This window comes from Mchenga conophoros, linkage group LG14 (genome assembly GCF_057382185.1).
Source record: "Mchenga conophoros isolate Kocher_MC1m ecotype Shallow Benthic linkage group LG14, M_conophoros_male_GT1.1, whole genome shotgun sequence".
In the NCBI taxonomy this organism is placed as follows: Eukaryota; Metazoa; Chordata; class Actinopteri; order Cichliformes; family Cichlidae; genus Mchenga; species Mchenga conophoros.
The window spans coordinates 34,476,279-34,493,140 of record NC_140539.1 but is presented as its reverse complement, the minus strand read 5'-3'; the positions used below and the strand labels follow the sequence as shown (position 1 = coordinate 34,493,140).

Below are 16,862 nucleotides of genomic sequence, written 5' to 3'. Positions count from 1 at the left end.
CTCGTGAACTGAAACGCCCTGATTTCCTTACTTATTTGGTCCCATCTTTCCCAATTTAAATAACATTATTGATGTTTGACATTAATTTTCTCTTTAAAAATGAACTGAATATGTAATTAATTAAGTTCATAAAATGAAAAACAATTTTTTTGCGTGGCATCATATTGCATTGGTGCATGTTAGATTATTGCACAATGCACAAGCATTATAAACTATAAACAAAAGTAAGGTACTATTTTATGGTTCTATTTTTTCTTAAAATGAGAGAGACTTGTGTATCGGAAGTATATGATGGGCCTATAGGCCCAACAAATTAATACAGTTATATGTTTTTAAAAATACATAATTGTGTAAAACAATAGTCTATTATTATGCATGTAACACAGTTCATAAACTAAAAAAAATCTATTCAAAAGTGAGGGTGTGAATAAAAAAAATCGACAATTACCTGTCCGCAATTTACTAAATAATACGCAACTCTTCCCTCACGGATTATATACTTCACCTGGAACAGCTGTGGCAGGAACACCTGGCTCGGGTTACAGCAGTGAAGAAAGCCGAGGGGCTGGACTATCAGCCAAAATAACTCAACTCGGTACGCAGCTATGACTAAATGTCTGGAGCCGCCGCCACAAGAGAGCGACTCAGGCTGATCCCAACTTCAGGAAGACAAGAAGGTTTGGACGCAACGCATTCTCTTCTCTTCAGTTTAGGACAAAAGGACAGGCTCTGATTTGTTGAGGTATGAACTTTTAATTTGTTCCGTAATGCAAGTTTGCCCGTCTTCATGGTCGAAAACTTTAAGTTGCGGTTTAAGATGGTGCCTGCATTACGGATTTGTGCAACGTCGGATTAGTTATCTGTTCGCACCTCAACTGAAGTTATGAAAACTCTTTTTCACAGCGTATCTCCTTTCATTTCTAGTTGATTGTGAGGTTTCTTCTATTTGAGGAAGAGCGTGTACTGTAATGAAAATCAGATGTTACCAACCGTGCCTGGCATGCCACTCTGTCCAAAACCACAAAGAAAAGCTGAAGTGCAAAAGCGAGCTGCTGGCTGGACATTGATGTGCAACCAGTAAAACAATCGTTTATTTACAGTTATGTATATATATATATAGTCTAATATAGCTATGTAGAAACACAATATCCAGGGTGTCTTTTCTATCAGTTTTGTGCTTCTATTCTTTTTATTTTTTGATGTGCATTATTATTGGATTGTTACTACACTGGGTCCGGGATGAAATGTATTAATTGTTGTTTTTAGTGTTAGGATAAGCAAGAAATTCATTCATAACATTTGGTGTTAGTATAACCACTATTTCAGTCAATTTTACATCACAAATTCAACTGTGCCAATTTTTTGCTTAATTGAACTGCATGTTGGATCTATACACAACTCTAATTTACAAGCAAAGCAAACCTTCCTGTTGGAACAGGGATGAAATGGTATTTATCCAGAACGTGTGCTTTACATGGTTTCTCTATCAAAACAAGTTTGGCTGCATTTGTTGTACTTGCTGCAACCAAATCGTTAAAACCAAGCAGAATTCAGCAATTTAAAAAAAGAAAATTGTGGTCGAATTCATGTACATACGCATATACCAGCTGATATTTACTTCTTGGTAGTGGCCCTGCTTTGCACCACAGCTTGAGAATGTTACAAAGCAGGCATTGGATGAATGGATCTGGCATGTAACTTCCCAGAAATGTCATATAGCACTGAGAGATTCCTGTGTCATATGCTGTGGAGAACAGTATTATGCTAGAAGTGAAATGAATTACCACCACAGAGACACGAGGCTATGCTAAAAAACAGTTGTCCACATTATGGGACAAAAGGAAGGAAAGATATACTCTTGTTCTGGATTAGTAATCATCACCTCAGCATGTCTCTGGTCTATCCATAGTTTATGTGCTCTTGTGTCTGCAGTGACTGCTTTTATCCCAAGCTTGAGAAGTATAATAGTCATGTATTGTGTAAAGTCTTTGGAAGTGACAGTTGCTATCGTGAATAGAGCGTATTAGTGTGAACTCTTGTTTGTGTAATTATGTAGGTTTGGCTTTCAGTGACTAACTAAGTCTGCTGTGCAGGTGAAAGCACTGTAAAAAAACAAAACAGAGTTCTTTGGGTGGGGTTTTTCCAACTCGTTATCTCACTGTTATCCAAGTACAAGCCATGTTTTAATCAGTGAGCCCTTTACGATTAGTCTAATGTCAGCATGGGGTCATAGTCAAATTTAACTAAACTTCTCATGTAACTAGGTCAGCACAAAGTCATAGTGGTTTTTGAAATTAGTTTTACAAGCCTTGACATGACCTTTCACATAAACAGCTCAAGTGTTGCCGGTATCTGTTTATGCAAGAATGCTAATACTAATGATAAAGCCTATCAGTGCATGAAGATCTCAGAATTCTGCAACACAGATTCCTGGTCATTCTCACAGTAATTACACAGCACCTCCCACATGAATCTGCATAATTATCCTTGGGTTTATTCTCCTTTCTCGCCATGTTTTCAAACATTCTTACTACATGAAACAGTGATGAGCCAGTGTAAACATTATGCTGGATGTTGGACTTTGGACTCTTGGGCCCTATTTCAGGAAGCCGGTTTAGTGCAAACTCTGAGTAAGTATACCCTGAGTTAACGAAAACTCTGGGTTTTCGGTTTCACAAAGCGAGTTTAGATTAATTCTGAGTGAGTTACTATGACGACACACTCCGTGAAGCTAACCTGCCCCCTAGCAGGTTTACTTCAACTAACCCTGACGTTCTCCGCCTCTTAGTCAGAAACCTGACTGTAGGAAGTGTCAGACATGGCGTGCCCCTTCCTTGAAGAGCCAGTAGATGTTGAAGCCCAAATTCTCCGCAGAGCTCTCCGCCGGGAGAGAGTGATTAGAGCGCGTTCGGACATTTTATCATTTCCTGATGATTTCCTGTGTGAACGTTACGTTTTTCAGCACAATCTATAATTTATTTGAATAACATCCTCAGGCCTAATATTGCTCATGTGACACATCGCGGACATTCTCTCAGTTCTGTACATATTATTCGTATTGCACTTCGGTTTTTTGCAAACGGGAGCTTTCTGTATAATATTGGTGACGCTGAGCACGTTTCCAAGGCTACCGTCTGTCGGGCAGTCAGGAATGTTACAGTTGCACTGAAACGTCTCCTGTACTCGTTTGTGGTGTTCCCCGGTCATAGACCCACAAGATTCATCAAAGAGGGATCCCACAAAATTGCAGGTATCAGGATGAACGAAACTTAATTCATGATGTGGTGATACTTGAACTACTACTTAAATGTTACATTTATTCTCACGGTTCCCAGGCGTGATTGGCTGTATAGATGGCACTCACATTCCAATCATTGCTCCTTCAGTAAATGAAGGAGACTATGTGAACAGGAAGTCTTTCCACAGCATTAATGTACAGGTACATAGTTCCCTGTAGCATTTCAAACTAACAAATTATTTCATTATAGTAATGGATGCTAATTTGTGTTCTCTGCACTGTGAAGATCATATGTGATGCTGCCAACATTATCACAAATGTAGAAGCCAACTGCTCAGCCTCTGTGAGTGGTGGTGGTGGAGGACCCCCACCTGTTTTTCGGGCCTCCGCTTTTTGTTCTGTTGGCTATAACGGGTCACATTTGAGCATACAGAGTAAGCAAATATGTACTTGTAATGCTCAGATAATTTCAATAAGTGCTTACAGAGGGGAAATTAATGTAGCCTCTAACTGCAATCGATTTACATCGGACAAACAGACCAAGCACTATGGCTCATAATACAATTACACCTTACCTGTTTGGACTATATTTTTATATTTCATTTTTACTTGCTGCCAGGAACGTTTGGGGCCTGTTAGGTTGCACCTGCGCTCACATCACGTCACAAAATAAAATGTATAAAATAAAAAATAAAATAAATATAATAAAATAACGTGTTGAATGGGTGGAAATCCCTAGATCAATGTTTAAATTAACACTCACGCATTGACTCTGTCGGCTATGTTTTGCCATGCATGCTCCCTTTCTTTTGCAGCTGAGGCTGTGTTACTTTTTTTCCGCAAAATTTGCATGTTATCGGCATATGCTGCCATCAGAATTTCGGCCTCAAGCGCTGTAAAATACATTGACCGCGCCTTCTTTCCCCCCGTCTCCATGGTGACTTGCTTAATCTGTGCTCCACTAATCAGGGCTTTATGTATCCTCGTGCGCGCGCTTAACTTGGGGTTAAAGCAACTCCGCGTTGACTGAACTAATTGTTATCAGCCTTTCTGAAACCGAATATTCCGAGTTGGACAGTTCGGGGTTACTCAACCCTGAGTATCGTTTTTCACTCTGAGTTTTCTAAACCAGCTTCCTGAAATAGGGCCTTGGTATTTAAAATCTTACTATGCAAGAGCAATTGAAATGTATGTTCATTGATGATGACTTACAGGTAATGTTTGCTTTAGGACTTTATGATAAACAAAAATGAAAAGCAGGCCACAAAGGGAAGTTGTATAAAGGGAATGCTTTATCATGCTGTTGCAAGTTTTCTGCCAGCACAAAGCCAAAGTTCTGGAGGAAGGATATGAAGGAGGGACCGACAATTGTGAAAGAGAACTGGCAGGAAATTAGTACCTAGATAGAAATATGTAGTTAGGATAAAACTAAAGAATTGGATGTGTAATCATGAACTTCTAGCGAAAGACTTAAAAGGAGTGGGAAAGGGAGAGACTGCTTGTAGTCTTGGTTAGACACACCCTAGCATTTTGCAAAGCTAATGATTATTGTCTTTAATCTCTAAATTTCCATTGTGCTTCCCATAGTTTCTCTCTGTTTTTCAGGGTGTCCTAACAGAATTTTAACATTTTGCACTGCCAGTAGTTTTGGGGACAGTAGTTTTGTCAAGTGCCATTTTATATTTTATTCCTGTGGCTTTTATGTTGGCTTCACCACTTGAAAGAGCTAATTGTTGCTGTATTGTACTACATTCTAGTCTAAGCACTGGCAAGAAAATCAAAATGTGGTTTTCCAAGAAACTAACCATGACACAAAACCAGAAATAGACGACAGCACAGCTGCAGTAGCCACAAGCTGTCAGTTCACTTTAAACGTCTAGATGATTGATGTTTTTTCGCTTCCATATTTGCATATGCTTCTATCTTTATTTACTGTAGCACGTCTATTAAAATGTGGAACAATTGCCTCAAGAGATACTATATGTGATAACTGAAAGGATATTGGCTGTTCCAACAAACAAAGTTATTGACTATATATCTCTGTCTTCACTTCTAAAAACATTTTTTTCTTTACACAGAGTTGTCTAGATTTTTTATTATTTTTTTAGATTCATACACTTGCATAAGATAAAAGTGTTAAGTAAACAAATGAAACCTATTGTGATTAAAAAGAAACAAACAAGGAGAAATAAATGAAAGAGATTATCTCAAAACAAACACTAAAATAGCACAAAAACAAAGGCAAATCCAGAATCTAAATGTTATTATGATAGGTATGTCATGGAAGATGATAGAACACAAAATAAAAGTAAAGTGAAAGGAGAGAAATAATTCAATATTGTCATTATATTAACTGCAGTAATGTGCTTTATTAGTTTGCAATAAACTAAGTTATAAGAAAAGTTAACGTCGTAAACACACCCAAAAGAGTAATTAAAATCTGCGGTCCCCAACCTTTTTTGCGCCACAGACCTGTTTATGCCCGACAATATTTTCACGGACCGGCCTTTAAGGTGTCGCGGATAAATACAACAAAGTAAAACTAGTACCGGTACTGAAAAAAAGAAGATTTATTCATAACACACGTGAAAAGACCCAGGAAAACCGAGTTAACGATAAAAACGATAACAAAATAACGCTGAAAACCGATAAAAACCCTGAAAACCATATTTTTCACACCTGAGCCTCAACTCTCGCGGCCCGATACCAAACGACTCACGGACCAATACCGGTCCGAGGCCCGGGGGTTGGGGACCGCTGATTTAAATCATTTTAAAACACTGTTTAAAAAAAAAATTGCTTATCTTTGCTTGTTTTCACTTCTAGTTGAGCAGCGTAGCCTGGCTTTTCTATGCAAATACAGTCTTGTTTACTTTGTCTTACTTGATCATTTTCAGTGTATATTTGTTGTTGATTTAGTGATGGATTTGTCCAGTGTATATTTTCTGTAACCTTGTACAGCACTTAGGTCAGCAAAGGTTGTTCTATGTGGGCTAGAAAAATAAACTTTAACTTGACTTGACTTCTTACATGCATCTAAAAATAAATTACGTAACATCTAATTATGATTCCGTTCTAGTTTTAGTGAAGTTCAAGTGTTCTGGCAACACAAAGCCAAAATTGTCGGAATCAAGAGAAAATAGCAAAGGTGCCAAACGGCATGCAGAGTTTCACAGGAAGAAAAAGGGTGGGGTGAATAAAATCCTGGGCAGTAAAAAGAGAGTTCAGTGAATGAGTGATCAGCCTGACCTTTGTGAGTCACCAAGAGTGCAATCTCTTTTTGTGTGAGCTGCTGTTGACAGTGGTAAGCGTTCAAGTGTGCTAATGTGTGAGAATGTCTCACTGGGAGGAGTAAGGAATGTGAGCCTGCACCCAGGCCTGACTGAGATGTGACAAGTTCTTGCTACAAAGCATGACAAATAGTATGAATAACACTTATCTGATTCTGCTGTAAATTTAGTATTGGTTACTTCATATAACCCTTGTTTGCTCTGGCCAGGGCTAATTTTCAGTTGGTATTCTAATTAATCAGAATTATGTAGAGCAGGGTGTGCATAACCAATGCTGGTTGAGATTGGTCCAGACAAGGTTTCTTTATGTACAAACACAACAATATTAAACAACCGGGGACTACGAAGCTCAATCTCGCATCTCTCTTCATGACTAGTGGAAGTGGCTTGGCTCCTTTAAACCACTAAAAGTGAACCGAGGAACATTTCCAAAAATGTTTTATATTTTTTCCTACACATTATGCGTATTAAATTCATTTTCATCGTCATGTACATGTGTAATCTGTGTCTAGTCTAACACAATAAAAATCAAAGTATCAGGAAACAGCATCTGAGTGAAAGTGAGGAGGTTCAATAAATCTGTCCTCTGTCACAACCTTTTCCCCCCATTATGCCTAAACTAGGGATGTCGCAATAAACTGAATATAGGACGGTAAGGACAGGTAAAACTGGGTGGTTTGCAGTATAGTGTTACAGTCTACAGTACTGTTGCACTGCCTGCAGGGCAAACTGGGTTCCATGGTTATAACTCTTGTAGGTCCTGGATAGCAGGAGAGACTTTTGCAACAGCAAAGATGTTGGTAGAAGTCTACTGAGCATTGAAATAAAAGCTGATTTTTATAATACTTCAAAAATAAATGTCCAAATGTCTTGATGTTCTTTGGTAGGCTGCTGACTGACAGGACTTGCTTCTTGAAGGTGTCACTAATTTGGCACCTTACTACTGTAAACTAGTTTGAACAATGTTCTTTAGTAACATCAAATTTCACCGTCATTCTAGCTTTATACTAGCTATGGATTGGAAAGCAGCCATTGCGGCTCATGTAACATCTACTTGCCTACTGCAGAATGTAGTTGGCTAACTATACAAAGAACCGTAAACCACAAAGGAAATCTGCTGGAACTCACAATATAAATTATTAGATAAGGGTGATAAGTTAAGCTTTCAACATGACAGAGTTACTTTTAGAAATGTCATGAACTAAAGGGTCTTCATAAGATTTCTACTGCATGAACAATATTTACTGGACCTAAAGGCTGAAGATGCACTATAAATGTATGTTTTAAGTTTACTGAGAAACATGCAGTGGTGACTCTCAGCTTTTTGTAGTGCATCCAAATGTATACACAAAAAAGCCTTTGCAAAGGCTTCTATGCAAAGTGGTTATTACTGCGCAGCTCATTGTTCGTATTTTTTTATTGGCTTAAACTCATTAACAGAATAGCCCAGCTTGCATCGGCGTCTCTCTGGTTGTTAGTATTACTATACTTTGTCACACACTTGAAGCTGTGCTGCACCTGTCTGTCTGGCCTGTCTGTCTGAAACTGACACTCCAACATAAGTCATAAGTGATGTTAAGCTTGAGCACCTGGTATCTCAGATAACTTGGTTGAGTCAGTAGGTATGATGAACACCTGCAACCAGCACTTAAAAGGGCGCTCAAATGTCTATAACGTCATTATAAATGTTTGCAATTGTGCACTATGTCATATTTCTGTTTTTGAACTTTCAGTAATCAGGAAATTGTGACTTGTTTAGACATGACAGGCATTCGGCTTATTTGGAAATTGCCTGAAGGTAATTTCAGCTTGGAGCTGAAAGGGAAGAGCTAAGCAAAGTAAATCTTGCATGAAACCTAACTTTCAAGGTTGATTTAAAGTGAATTAGGGTTCGAGGAAGTCTGTGTGTAGTTCAGTATTAGGAGAAACATTTCCTGTAAAATGTTAATTCTTCTAAAAAGATGATAAAAAGCTTGTAAGCTGATGGAAGTGTTTTGTTTTTTGGATTTTTTTTTCTGTCCTAACAGGTGGCGTTTGTTTTCAGGAGCAAGTTATTGCTATCTGATGAGTCATGAGTTCTCAAACAAGTTTTGGGAGCAGCATGCTGTGTGAGTTTCCACTAATGTTTAACTTTTCCACTTGGCTCTGTGTATATTTGTACATGTGGGAATAATATCCTCTGCTAATTGAGTTTTGTACATTTGCGGTTTATATTCAGTCCAGACCATGAATGATGATCTGAGCGCATCACTCGCTACAGCAGACGAGTTATCCAAAGAGTTTAACTCCTTGCTGCAGGAGGCCTCCACCAGCAATAACAACACAGAGTCTAAGTCACAGGTACTCACTCATACACACACATGTAGTACTAGTTTCCCTCTTTTAGCTGTTAATTTGCACTAGTTTATAATAGTTACATTTTGTAGTCCTTCAAAGTGTGCAACATGGGTGGAAATATCAAGGCAGTGGTTGATTTATTTGTTTTTTCCTTTCCTCTGTTTCTAAATTAAATTTGCCAGTGAGGGGCTTTCCTTGTCCTGATTTTTTTGTAAATGTGTGAACACAGACCAAAATAAAAACTTTCATTCAAATTCACTTGCACTCTTTCAAACACACCCTTGTACAGATGTAGTTGAATGCCAACAAAAACATGTTGACATGTTTGTGTTTAAAACAAAACAAAACGCAGTGATATCCATATCTCTTTTTTTCTGTAGGCCACCTCCAGTATCTCCAGAGAGCAGCCTCAGTCCAGTTGGTCTTCCAGCACTTCCACTACTAAACAGGCATCCGGTGGCAGCAGTAATGGATCTCCCAGCTCTTCAGCTTACTCCACAAGCTCAGCATCCTTCCATCCCATTGACTCTGTCAGTTCTAACAATAATAATACCAGATCCTCCCCCGTATTCCCACCAAGCCCACTATCATCCCCAAAGCTCCAAAGAAGTGCACATGCTCCAGTCCGAGCTGGATCTGACATCGTCCACCATAGTTACAGCCATTCAGCTCAAAACACGAAGTATAATTCTTTGCCTCATTATGACAAGAGCCCACGAAGCTCAGTTAGCTCCACTGATAGAAGCCCTGCTCCAAACTCAAAGGCTGTTACTTTGGAACCATCAGCTTCAGCCCATTCCAATTTGCTCAGACCTTATGACAGCAGCCAGATGCGTCCAAGGTCGCCTCGATTCGACAGAAGCCCTTCTCCATTGTCTGCCAATTATCCAATGTCCAGCACGCTTCCCAGAAATTTTAGCAGTTCCAGGCAACAAGGTAAAGTTTTCATTTTCAGGACATTTAAACTTAATTATCATGAAATTCATTTTACTTTATTACCTTTGTAGTAATTTTAATACATTTTATTAAGAAACTAGGTGAGCAACTACCCAACAATTCAAATTAAATTACCTCAACATATCTGGATATAAGTCAGGATTTGAGATGTAACAATTCAAATATTGTCTGATTAAATAAAGGGGTGTGTTGGGTAGAGATGTTATTAAAGTGTGGCTGAAAAAGTGCTTCTTAGTCAACAAGATAAAAAAAAATAGATAGATAAATAGATAAAAAACAGACTCACTTTCTGAACATGAAAGCAAATCTAAAAGTAGACGTGTCACAGTGTTCTTTCAGTTATAAAAAACAAACGCATGAAAATGTTATAAAAAATAATACTGGTCTGTAAGCTTATTAACTTTCTAGCACACTTGCTCTATTTTTGTTTTTCCTTTGCTCATATTTTTGTTGCTTTATCTCCCACAATCTCAGACGAGGCTGTGCAATGGCAGAAGAGTCCTGGCAAGTGGAATGAGACAGATCTGGACATGTCTTATGAAAGGAAGCCTCATCACACTTATGACAGTTAGTGGTTTTATGACCATTTAAAGTGAATTTCTGGAATGAGTCTCTGCAAGTAATCTAAGCAAGTTTTTTTTGTTGTTGTTCTTTTTGTTTTTTAACCTTGCTGTTGCAGAGACAGAGTGGCTGCGGTCAACTATGCCAAATCCAAATTGGAAAGAATCCAACCTCGATGGCCCTTCTCCAGCTCCAAGCCCCATAAAAGTAAATTGTAATACAAGATGAAACTTGTTTGTATGGCTTTTGTGTATCTCAACGCTTTAATTCCAATGAATCTGCTTCCAGACTCCCTACAGTTCATGAGAAACTTCAGATATGCAAATTACTCTATTTCCTTGTTTTTTCATAGATAAGAAAAAGTTGATCCCAACATTAGTGAACAGGATGCACCTTTCCTAAAAATCTTGATCTCAATTCAGAGCATGTTTTTTGTAATGCTGCATTTTTTGTCTTCTGTGGGACAGAAAAATGTCCAGTTTAATGAAAAAGAACACGAAAACCCCCCAAATTACTTCCTCCATTGAAATAAAAGGAAAAAAAGTGTCCCTTCTTTGTTTCTTCTGTTACAGGATCGTCTCTCTAATACTCTTCAGTTTTCCAGTGGATCCCTCCCCCGTAATGCACGTATTGCAGTACCACCATCTCAGTCTCACTCCCCTTACCAGTCTCAGCCCATCTCCCGTATTTCTATTCCTCCCAATTCAACTCAGTCCCGCCAGCATAAACCCATTCCTCTTTCTGTCATCATGCGCCTTCAAAATCCTTATTGGGGAGCAATGATAGCCCCCCAACCCAGAGTGGTTGGAGGACAAAGTGACATGTCACCTTACCAACCTGCTGTACCCGTCCCAAAGGAATTCTTCCAGCCTCCTGCAGTTCAGCCACAACTGAAGCCACCTGAGCTGTGGCAGCCAGCTCTATACAGTGACGGTAAAACACATTTTACATTAGCAAACACTTCCTCACTATGGTTTATGAATCTCTGTCTTATAAATGGTGATTTTTATCCATGATTGTAGTGCTGAACCCAGCGGATATAGATGCAGAGTTAGAGCGGTTGGTATCTGCTCAGCAGAACCCTGTAAATTTGGAGAATCCTGCCATATCAGAGGGTAGTGTGGAGACCGAGGGCACCAATCAGCAACCTCCTCGGCCCCTAAGCCCCACCACGCTGCAACCAGTGGTGGCGCCTGATGCCCAGAGCCATGTGACCCCTGTCATAGAGGAGGTCCTGCGCATCAGGGCAGAAATTCCCAGAGCCCTGAAGAGGAGGGGCTCTGTGAACCTTTCAAAGCCCCTGAAGAAGCCCTCGCATTACCAACCAAACCAGTACAAACATCTTATCAACAAGCTCTTTCGCAAGGAATACCATAACAAGGCGGACAAAGGTAGTGAGAGTAGCAGCTCATCAGATGGGGAGGACAGTGCTTTACCCCCTCTCCCTCCACCTAAGACACCCACTCTCATTAAAAATGACAAAGTAAGTATTTAACAACAATAACAATTATAACAATAGCGTCTAATGTTTTAAAAGGTGGAATGCAATCTTCTGCAGCCAAGTGTTTGGCTTTATACAAACTGATATTCTGTTTTTTGTGCAGAATTACCGTTCAATTTTGCGCCTACCTAATCGAAAGCGCAAAAATTCTGGCAGGCGGGCTCGGCTTAGCCCGCTGGTGCTTGTACTTGATGGAGCTTTAGCTGGAGACCTGGACACAGTGCAGAAAGCTGTCCAGGAGGTATGTATACTAGCTCTATCTCTCTATCTCTATCGCTAGCTTAATTATGTTAAGAATTTAAAGAGAACTTCACTTAGCAAAGTCCAGACATAAACTGTGCAGGCAGCAAGGTTTGGATGTATTTCAAGAAAATAGCATGATCTCCGAGGGCTGCCCATAATAGTTATATATATTTTTTTCCACTTCTTTAGTTTACATCAGCAGCCTAAATACAGTTTATTGGACTGCAACAGTGAAGTGACAGGCTTCCTGCTCCAGTGCCGTATTTAGACATTAAGAAGTACTGAAAATTGTGAAAAAATGTTTTATGTTTAACTTTAGTTTTCTGAAGGAACACATGCTGAGTATGCGTTCTGTTTTTCAGCTCAACTCTGAGTCTCCCAGTCAGCACAATAGCTTCAACTCCTATTTTAGAAAGAAATGCTGACAGTCATGCTAAACTAATGTCAGAGTGGATAAACTGGTTACAACAAATGCAAATCTTATTTGTTTTATGTCTGCAATTTGTTTAAATGGTGGGTGGAAATAAATCACATTTAATCTGACAAATCTACTGTGTGTAAAATGCTTTTCCAAGATGAGTGATCCCAGCCAACCAAATGAAGAAGGCATCACTGCCCTTCATAATGCCGTCTGCTTTAGGCATCACGATATCGTGGACTTCCTGGTTCGGATTGGAGTTAATGTCAGTGCACCTGACAGCCATGGCTGGTAAATATTTGTTTACTGTTGTATACATCCTCTTTCTCTTATTTCCTCTTATGTTTGTCTCCTGTAAAAGCCTTTGTGTAACTAGTTCATATAACTTATTTCAGAACACAACATTACTCCTTGTTTGCACAGCCATGTGGACAAAAGGTACAGCCTATTTCAGTTCAAAAGATTTACATAAAATTGGTCTTACATTTGGATAGATGAACATTACATGGCATAGTGTTATTATTATTTTTTTAACCAAAACTCAACCAAAATGCAGAAGGAAAAATTAAATACAGCCTTAATATTTCCATAAGGCTTAAGAGGGTAAGTAGCACACAGGAGCTGCTGATCAAATACACTTGATTAACTGATCATCAATAAGTGTGACCACCTCTATAAAAGCAGAGGTTTTGGTAGTTTGCAGGTCTGGTGCATTCAGGTGCGTGCACCAATGATCTCAGAGAAGCAATTATTGTTTCCTACTGTTCTGGAAAGAGTTATGAAGCTATTTCCAAACAAGATGAAATCCATCATTCTACTAGGAGAAAGATTACCGTATTCGCAAAAGGAAAACATTGAAGACAGCTGCCAGTAAATGTTCCAGTACATTCACCCCAACGTCAATGTTAAGACAAATTAAAATTGAGATAAAAAAAAAAGCACCATTCAAAATACACCAGTCCTCAGCCTGTTAAATGTTACATTTCATTCCTCAGCATGTTAAATGTTACAGTTCATGGCAGTACAATTGGACAAAGACTGAACAAGTATGATTGTTTTGAAGGGTTGCCAGGAGAAAGCCTGTTCTCTCTAAAAATAACATGGCAGCATGGCTTAGGTTTGAAAACCTGCATCTGAACAAATCACAAGGCCTCTGGAACAAAGGTTCTCATTTAGTAAGAATGCCTGCACACAAATTCATTCAAACATATCATGCCAAATCAGTCTTTTATACCAAATTGGTTCAAAATGTATGAACACAGTTAGAACAAAGTGATGAAGGCCTAACTTTGGAAAGCTTTTTCAACTTTTCTGGCTTTCTCTTTGGGTGCAATTGTTTCCATTTTCAGTTGGCCCTGCTTTCTTGCCATAGATGCGTAGACTTTTGTCTTACAACATCGACCACTTTTCTCATGTTTAATAAATTCCATATTAATTTTGTGTATACACATAACTTTTGCACAAAAGAAATGTATACTTGAACATTTCCATGCACATATTAGTAAACAGCTCTCTAAAGAATATCTTTAATATCTAAAGAATGTCTTTTTGGGCAGACATGCCCGAAGTGGAGATGCACTACCTCACATTTGGTGAAAACCAAACACAAACACCTCATTCCAACTGTCAAACACAGTGATGGAGCGGTAATGTCTGGACTGATTTTGCAGCTACAGGACCAGGGCAACATGTAGTTTTTGAGTATACTGTAAACTTCTTTATATACAAAAGTATTCTAGAATCAGATGTGAAGTCTTTTTGACTAAACTTGGTCATCCGTCCTACAGGGCAAAGATTCTAAGCATACTGGTAAATCGACAACAGACTGGTTGAAAAAGAAAAGAATTAGCCTCACTGAAATGCTGTGGTGGAACCGTAAGTGAACTGTGCATAAATGAATGCCTGCAAAGCTCAATGACCTCAAGCAACGTTGCTAAAAAAAAAGTGGGCCATAGTTCGACCATAATGACATGAGAGTCTGATAAAGTCATACAGAAAACGTTAACATGTAGTGTGCTTAACTTTTCTTTTTTTGCATTTTGGTTTTGTAAATATTTCCCTTTGGCTGTGCTGACAAGGATAAAGGTTTTTCAGTCTAAGTTATCATTTGATGAAGTTGATCTGAAGGAGTTGCAAAGGAATAGATGTTTTATTTTTTAATATAATGTTATATCCTGGTATCCAAAGCCCTGGAACTGGAAGACGGTGTACGGATATATCCATATCTATAAATACAACATAATTAAAGCTCTTTATGTGGCCTACAGGACTCCACTTCATTGTGCAGCCTCTTGTAATGACCGTCCTCTTTGTGAGTTTTTGGTGAGGAGTGGGGCTGCCGTCATGGCCGTTACAGAAAGAGACAGAGCTACTGCCTCCCAGAAGTGTGACCCTTATGCTCCTGGATATGAGGAGTGTGAAACCTTCCTGAGGGGTGAGACAACAACTCCCACACGTAAACTGTACTATGAACTGTTTAATTAGTCAAATAGTACTTATAACGTATCATATGATATTTTCTACTGATGTAATCTGCTCCATGTTTAACCTCAGTGTCAATTGTTTTGTTAAATAGCATTCAGCCATTCACAGACATGTACAGAATATGTATATATATTGTATGTTGTAATATAAATAATAGTAAGAAAAATAATAATCATAATTAAATAGTTTTGTTCAAAATCTACTCCCAAAGAAATGTTAGGAGGATTACAAGTTTTCTTTCTTTCTTTCTTTTAAAAAAAATAATTTTAAGAATACAACGTAGGAACACTTTAAGGTGGCGTTCAAAAGCAAATATAGTGACCTCTAGCCTCTCAATGAACACTATGCCAAACTACTGCTTTCTGGTACAGCAGTTTTTATAGTTATATGTATCTTGTATGTTTTCTTTCTTCAGCTGCGGAGGAGGCCATGGGGGTGGACAACAGCGGAGTGCTTTATGCTCTGTGGAGCTACCCAGCTCAGGCAGCAGATGAACTGAGCTTTAAAGACGGAGACATGGTCACCATCCTCCAGAAACCTGAGGGGTCAGACTGGTGGTGGGCCTCACTGTGTGGCAGGGAAGGCTTTGTTCCAAACAACTACTTTGGGGTAAGACACCACTTTCTAAATAAAGAAAACATCAATTCAGTCCTTTTCTCCTGATTTCATGATTTTCATTTTGCAACAAAACATGACTTTTAATTGTTTTCATGTTTGTTTTTTCTTTTTCTAGCTTTTCCCGAAGGTTCGGCCGAAATCTCTGTGTTAAGTGGCATCCTGATTATCAGGTCTGGTCAAACTGATGCAGGGAATATTCTCAGATGCTTTATAGCTTCAGACTTTTAGTTGAACAAACTGTCTGTACGGCCATAAAAAGACTGCAGACCTAAAAGATTTTTTGTGATCTGTCAGGGAAGGAGAGGCAAAGGTGAAGTCTTTATACTCCTTTTGGCTGTACTGACAAGGATAAATCTTTTTACGTTTGTACCGGCTTGGCTGTAGAATAATTATCTATGTTACAACTCTATAACAGATAGTCAAGTTTTGTTGTCTATCCAAATGTTACAAAGGGGTGAAGGTCCATGTTGTTCGGATTACTTAGGCTTCAGTCAAGGGTTCACCATACAATGAGTAAAAAGTTGGTAAGGTTACTAATCAGAATGCAAACACTGGCTTTTGATGTTCAGTCAACTTATCAGCAAAGTCATGGCAGGTGTGTGAAATCTTGTGACTGCTCAGTTTAGAAATGCTTTGCTTCAATCAAAGTAAAATCTAAGTTTCCATTCCTGGAAAAGTTTGCAGAAAGGAAGCACCACAGTAAAAGAGAGCAGTTAGCAGGGAATGTTTTACTTTACATAATATTTCAGAAATGTACTCAGATATCACAGTCTTTGCAAATAGTTTCTCAGATATTAGTACTAGTATTTAACTGTAACTTTTTCTGGCTACAGTGGCTGTTAAATCCTAATAACAACAATATTCTTGAAATATCTGTGATTTTTTTTGAATGTCAGGAGTTGTGTTCTCCTATCAGTACGGCGGTAGTAGGTTTACCATAGTATTTTCAACCTCAGTATTTTCTTTTTGCCTTCAGGTTTGTGTTGTATGTTTATGCTCACTAAATAAGTGTGTCTTTTTTGAAAGTGTTTTCTGGGTGGATGTGTTTGTGTGTGTACTCACAGTGGTGTAGTGCATGTGGTGACAAAAACTGGTTTTATTATTTTTTTTTTTTGTTTCACTTGTTACTAGGGCCCTCTGTGCATCTAACCTTTAGGCTTCTACGGAGCACATAGTGATCAAATTTTTGAATACTGAATAAAAAGATGAAAATCT

General features: G+C 38.6%; 1 protein-coding gene across 2 annotated transcripts; it reads left to right on the top strand.

The window, feature by feature from the left end:
• The first annotated feature begins 511 nt into the window (after nt 1-511).
• On the top strand, nt 512-16,862 carry ppp1r13l (protein phosphatase 1, regulatory subunit 13 like). 2 transcript variants are annotated; one of them, XM_085244111.1, is made up of 13 exons: nt 512-742; nt 8,573-8,636; nt 8,747-8,868; nt 9,246-9,801; nt 10,297-10,389; nt 10,502-10,590; nt 10,956-11,316; nt 11,406-11,866; nt 11,988-12,125; nt 12,703-12,836; nt 14,813-14,979; nt 15,445-15,638; nt 15,763-16,862. In XM_085244111.1, exons 2-13 carry the CDS (start codon nt 8,600-8,602, stop codon nt 15,796-15,798), a joined length of 2,388 nt encoding a protein of 795 aa, XP_085100237.1. In that variant the 5' UTR covers nt 512-742; nt 8,573-8,599; the 3' UTR covers nt 15,799-16,862. The 2 variants fall into 2 exon arrangements, with proteins under 2 accessions (XP_085100237.1, XP_085100236.1); XM_085244110.1 differs by having other exon boundaries at nt 8,556-8,636.

What these genes read in the sequence shown, in the direction of transcription:
- ppp1r13l (XM_085244111.1), top strand. Translation starts at nt 8,600, where the DNA reads ATGAGTTCTCAAACAAGTTTTGGGAGCAGCATGCTGT. An exon ending in GCCAGCTCTATACAGTGACG is followed by an intron (nt 11,317 to 11,405) that starts GTAAAACACATT and finishes CCATGATTGTAG; the next exon opens with TGCTGAACCCAGCGGATATA. An exon ending in GTGTGAAACCTTCCTGAGGG is followed by an intron (nt 14,980 to 15,444) that starts GTGAGACAACAA and finishes TTCTTTCTTCAG; the next exon opens with CTGCGGAGGAGGCCATGGGG.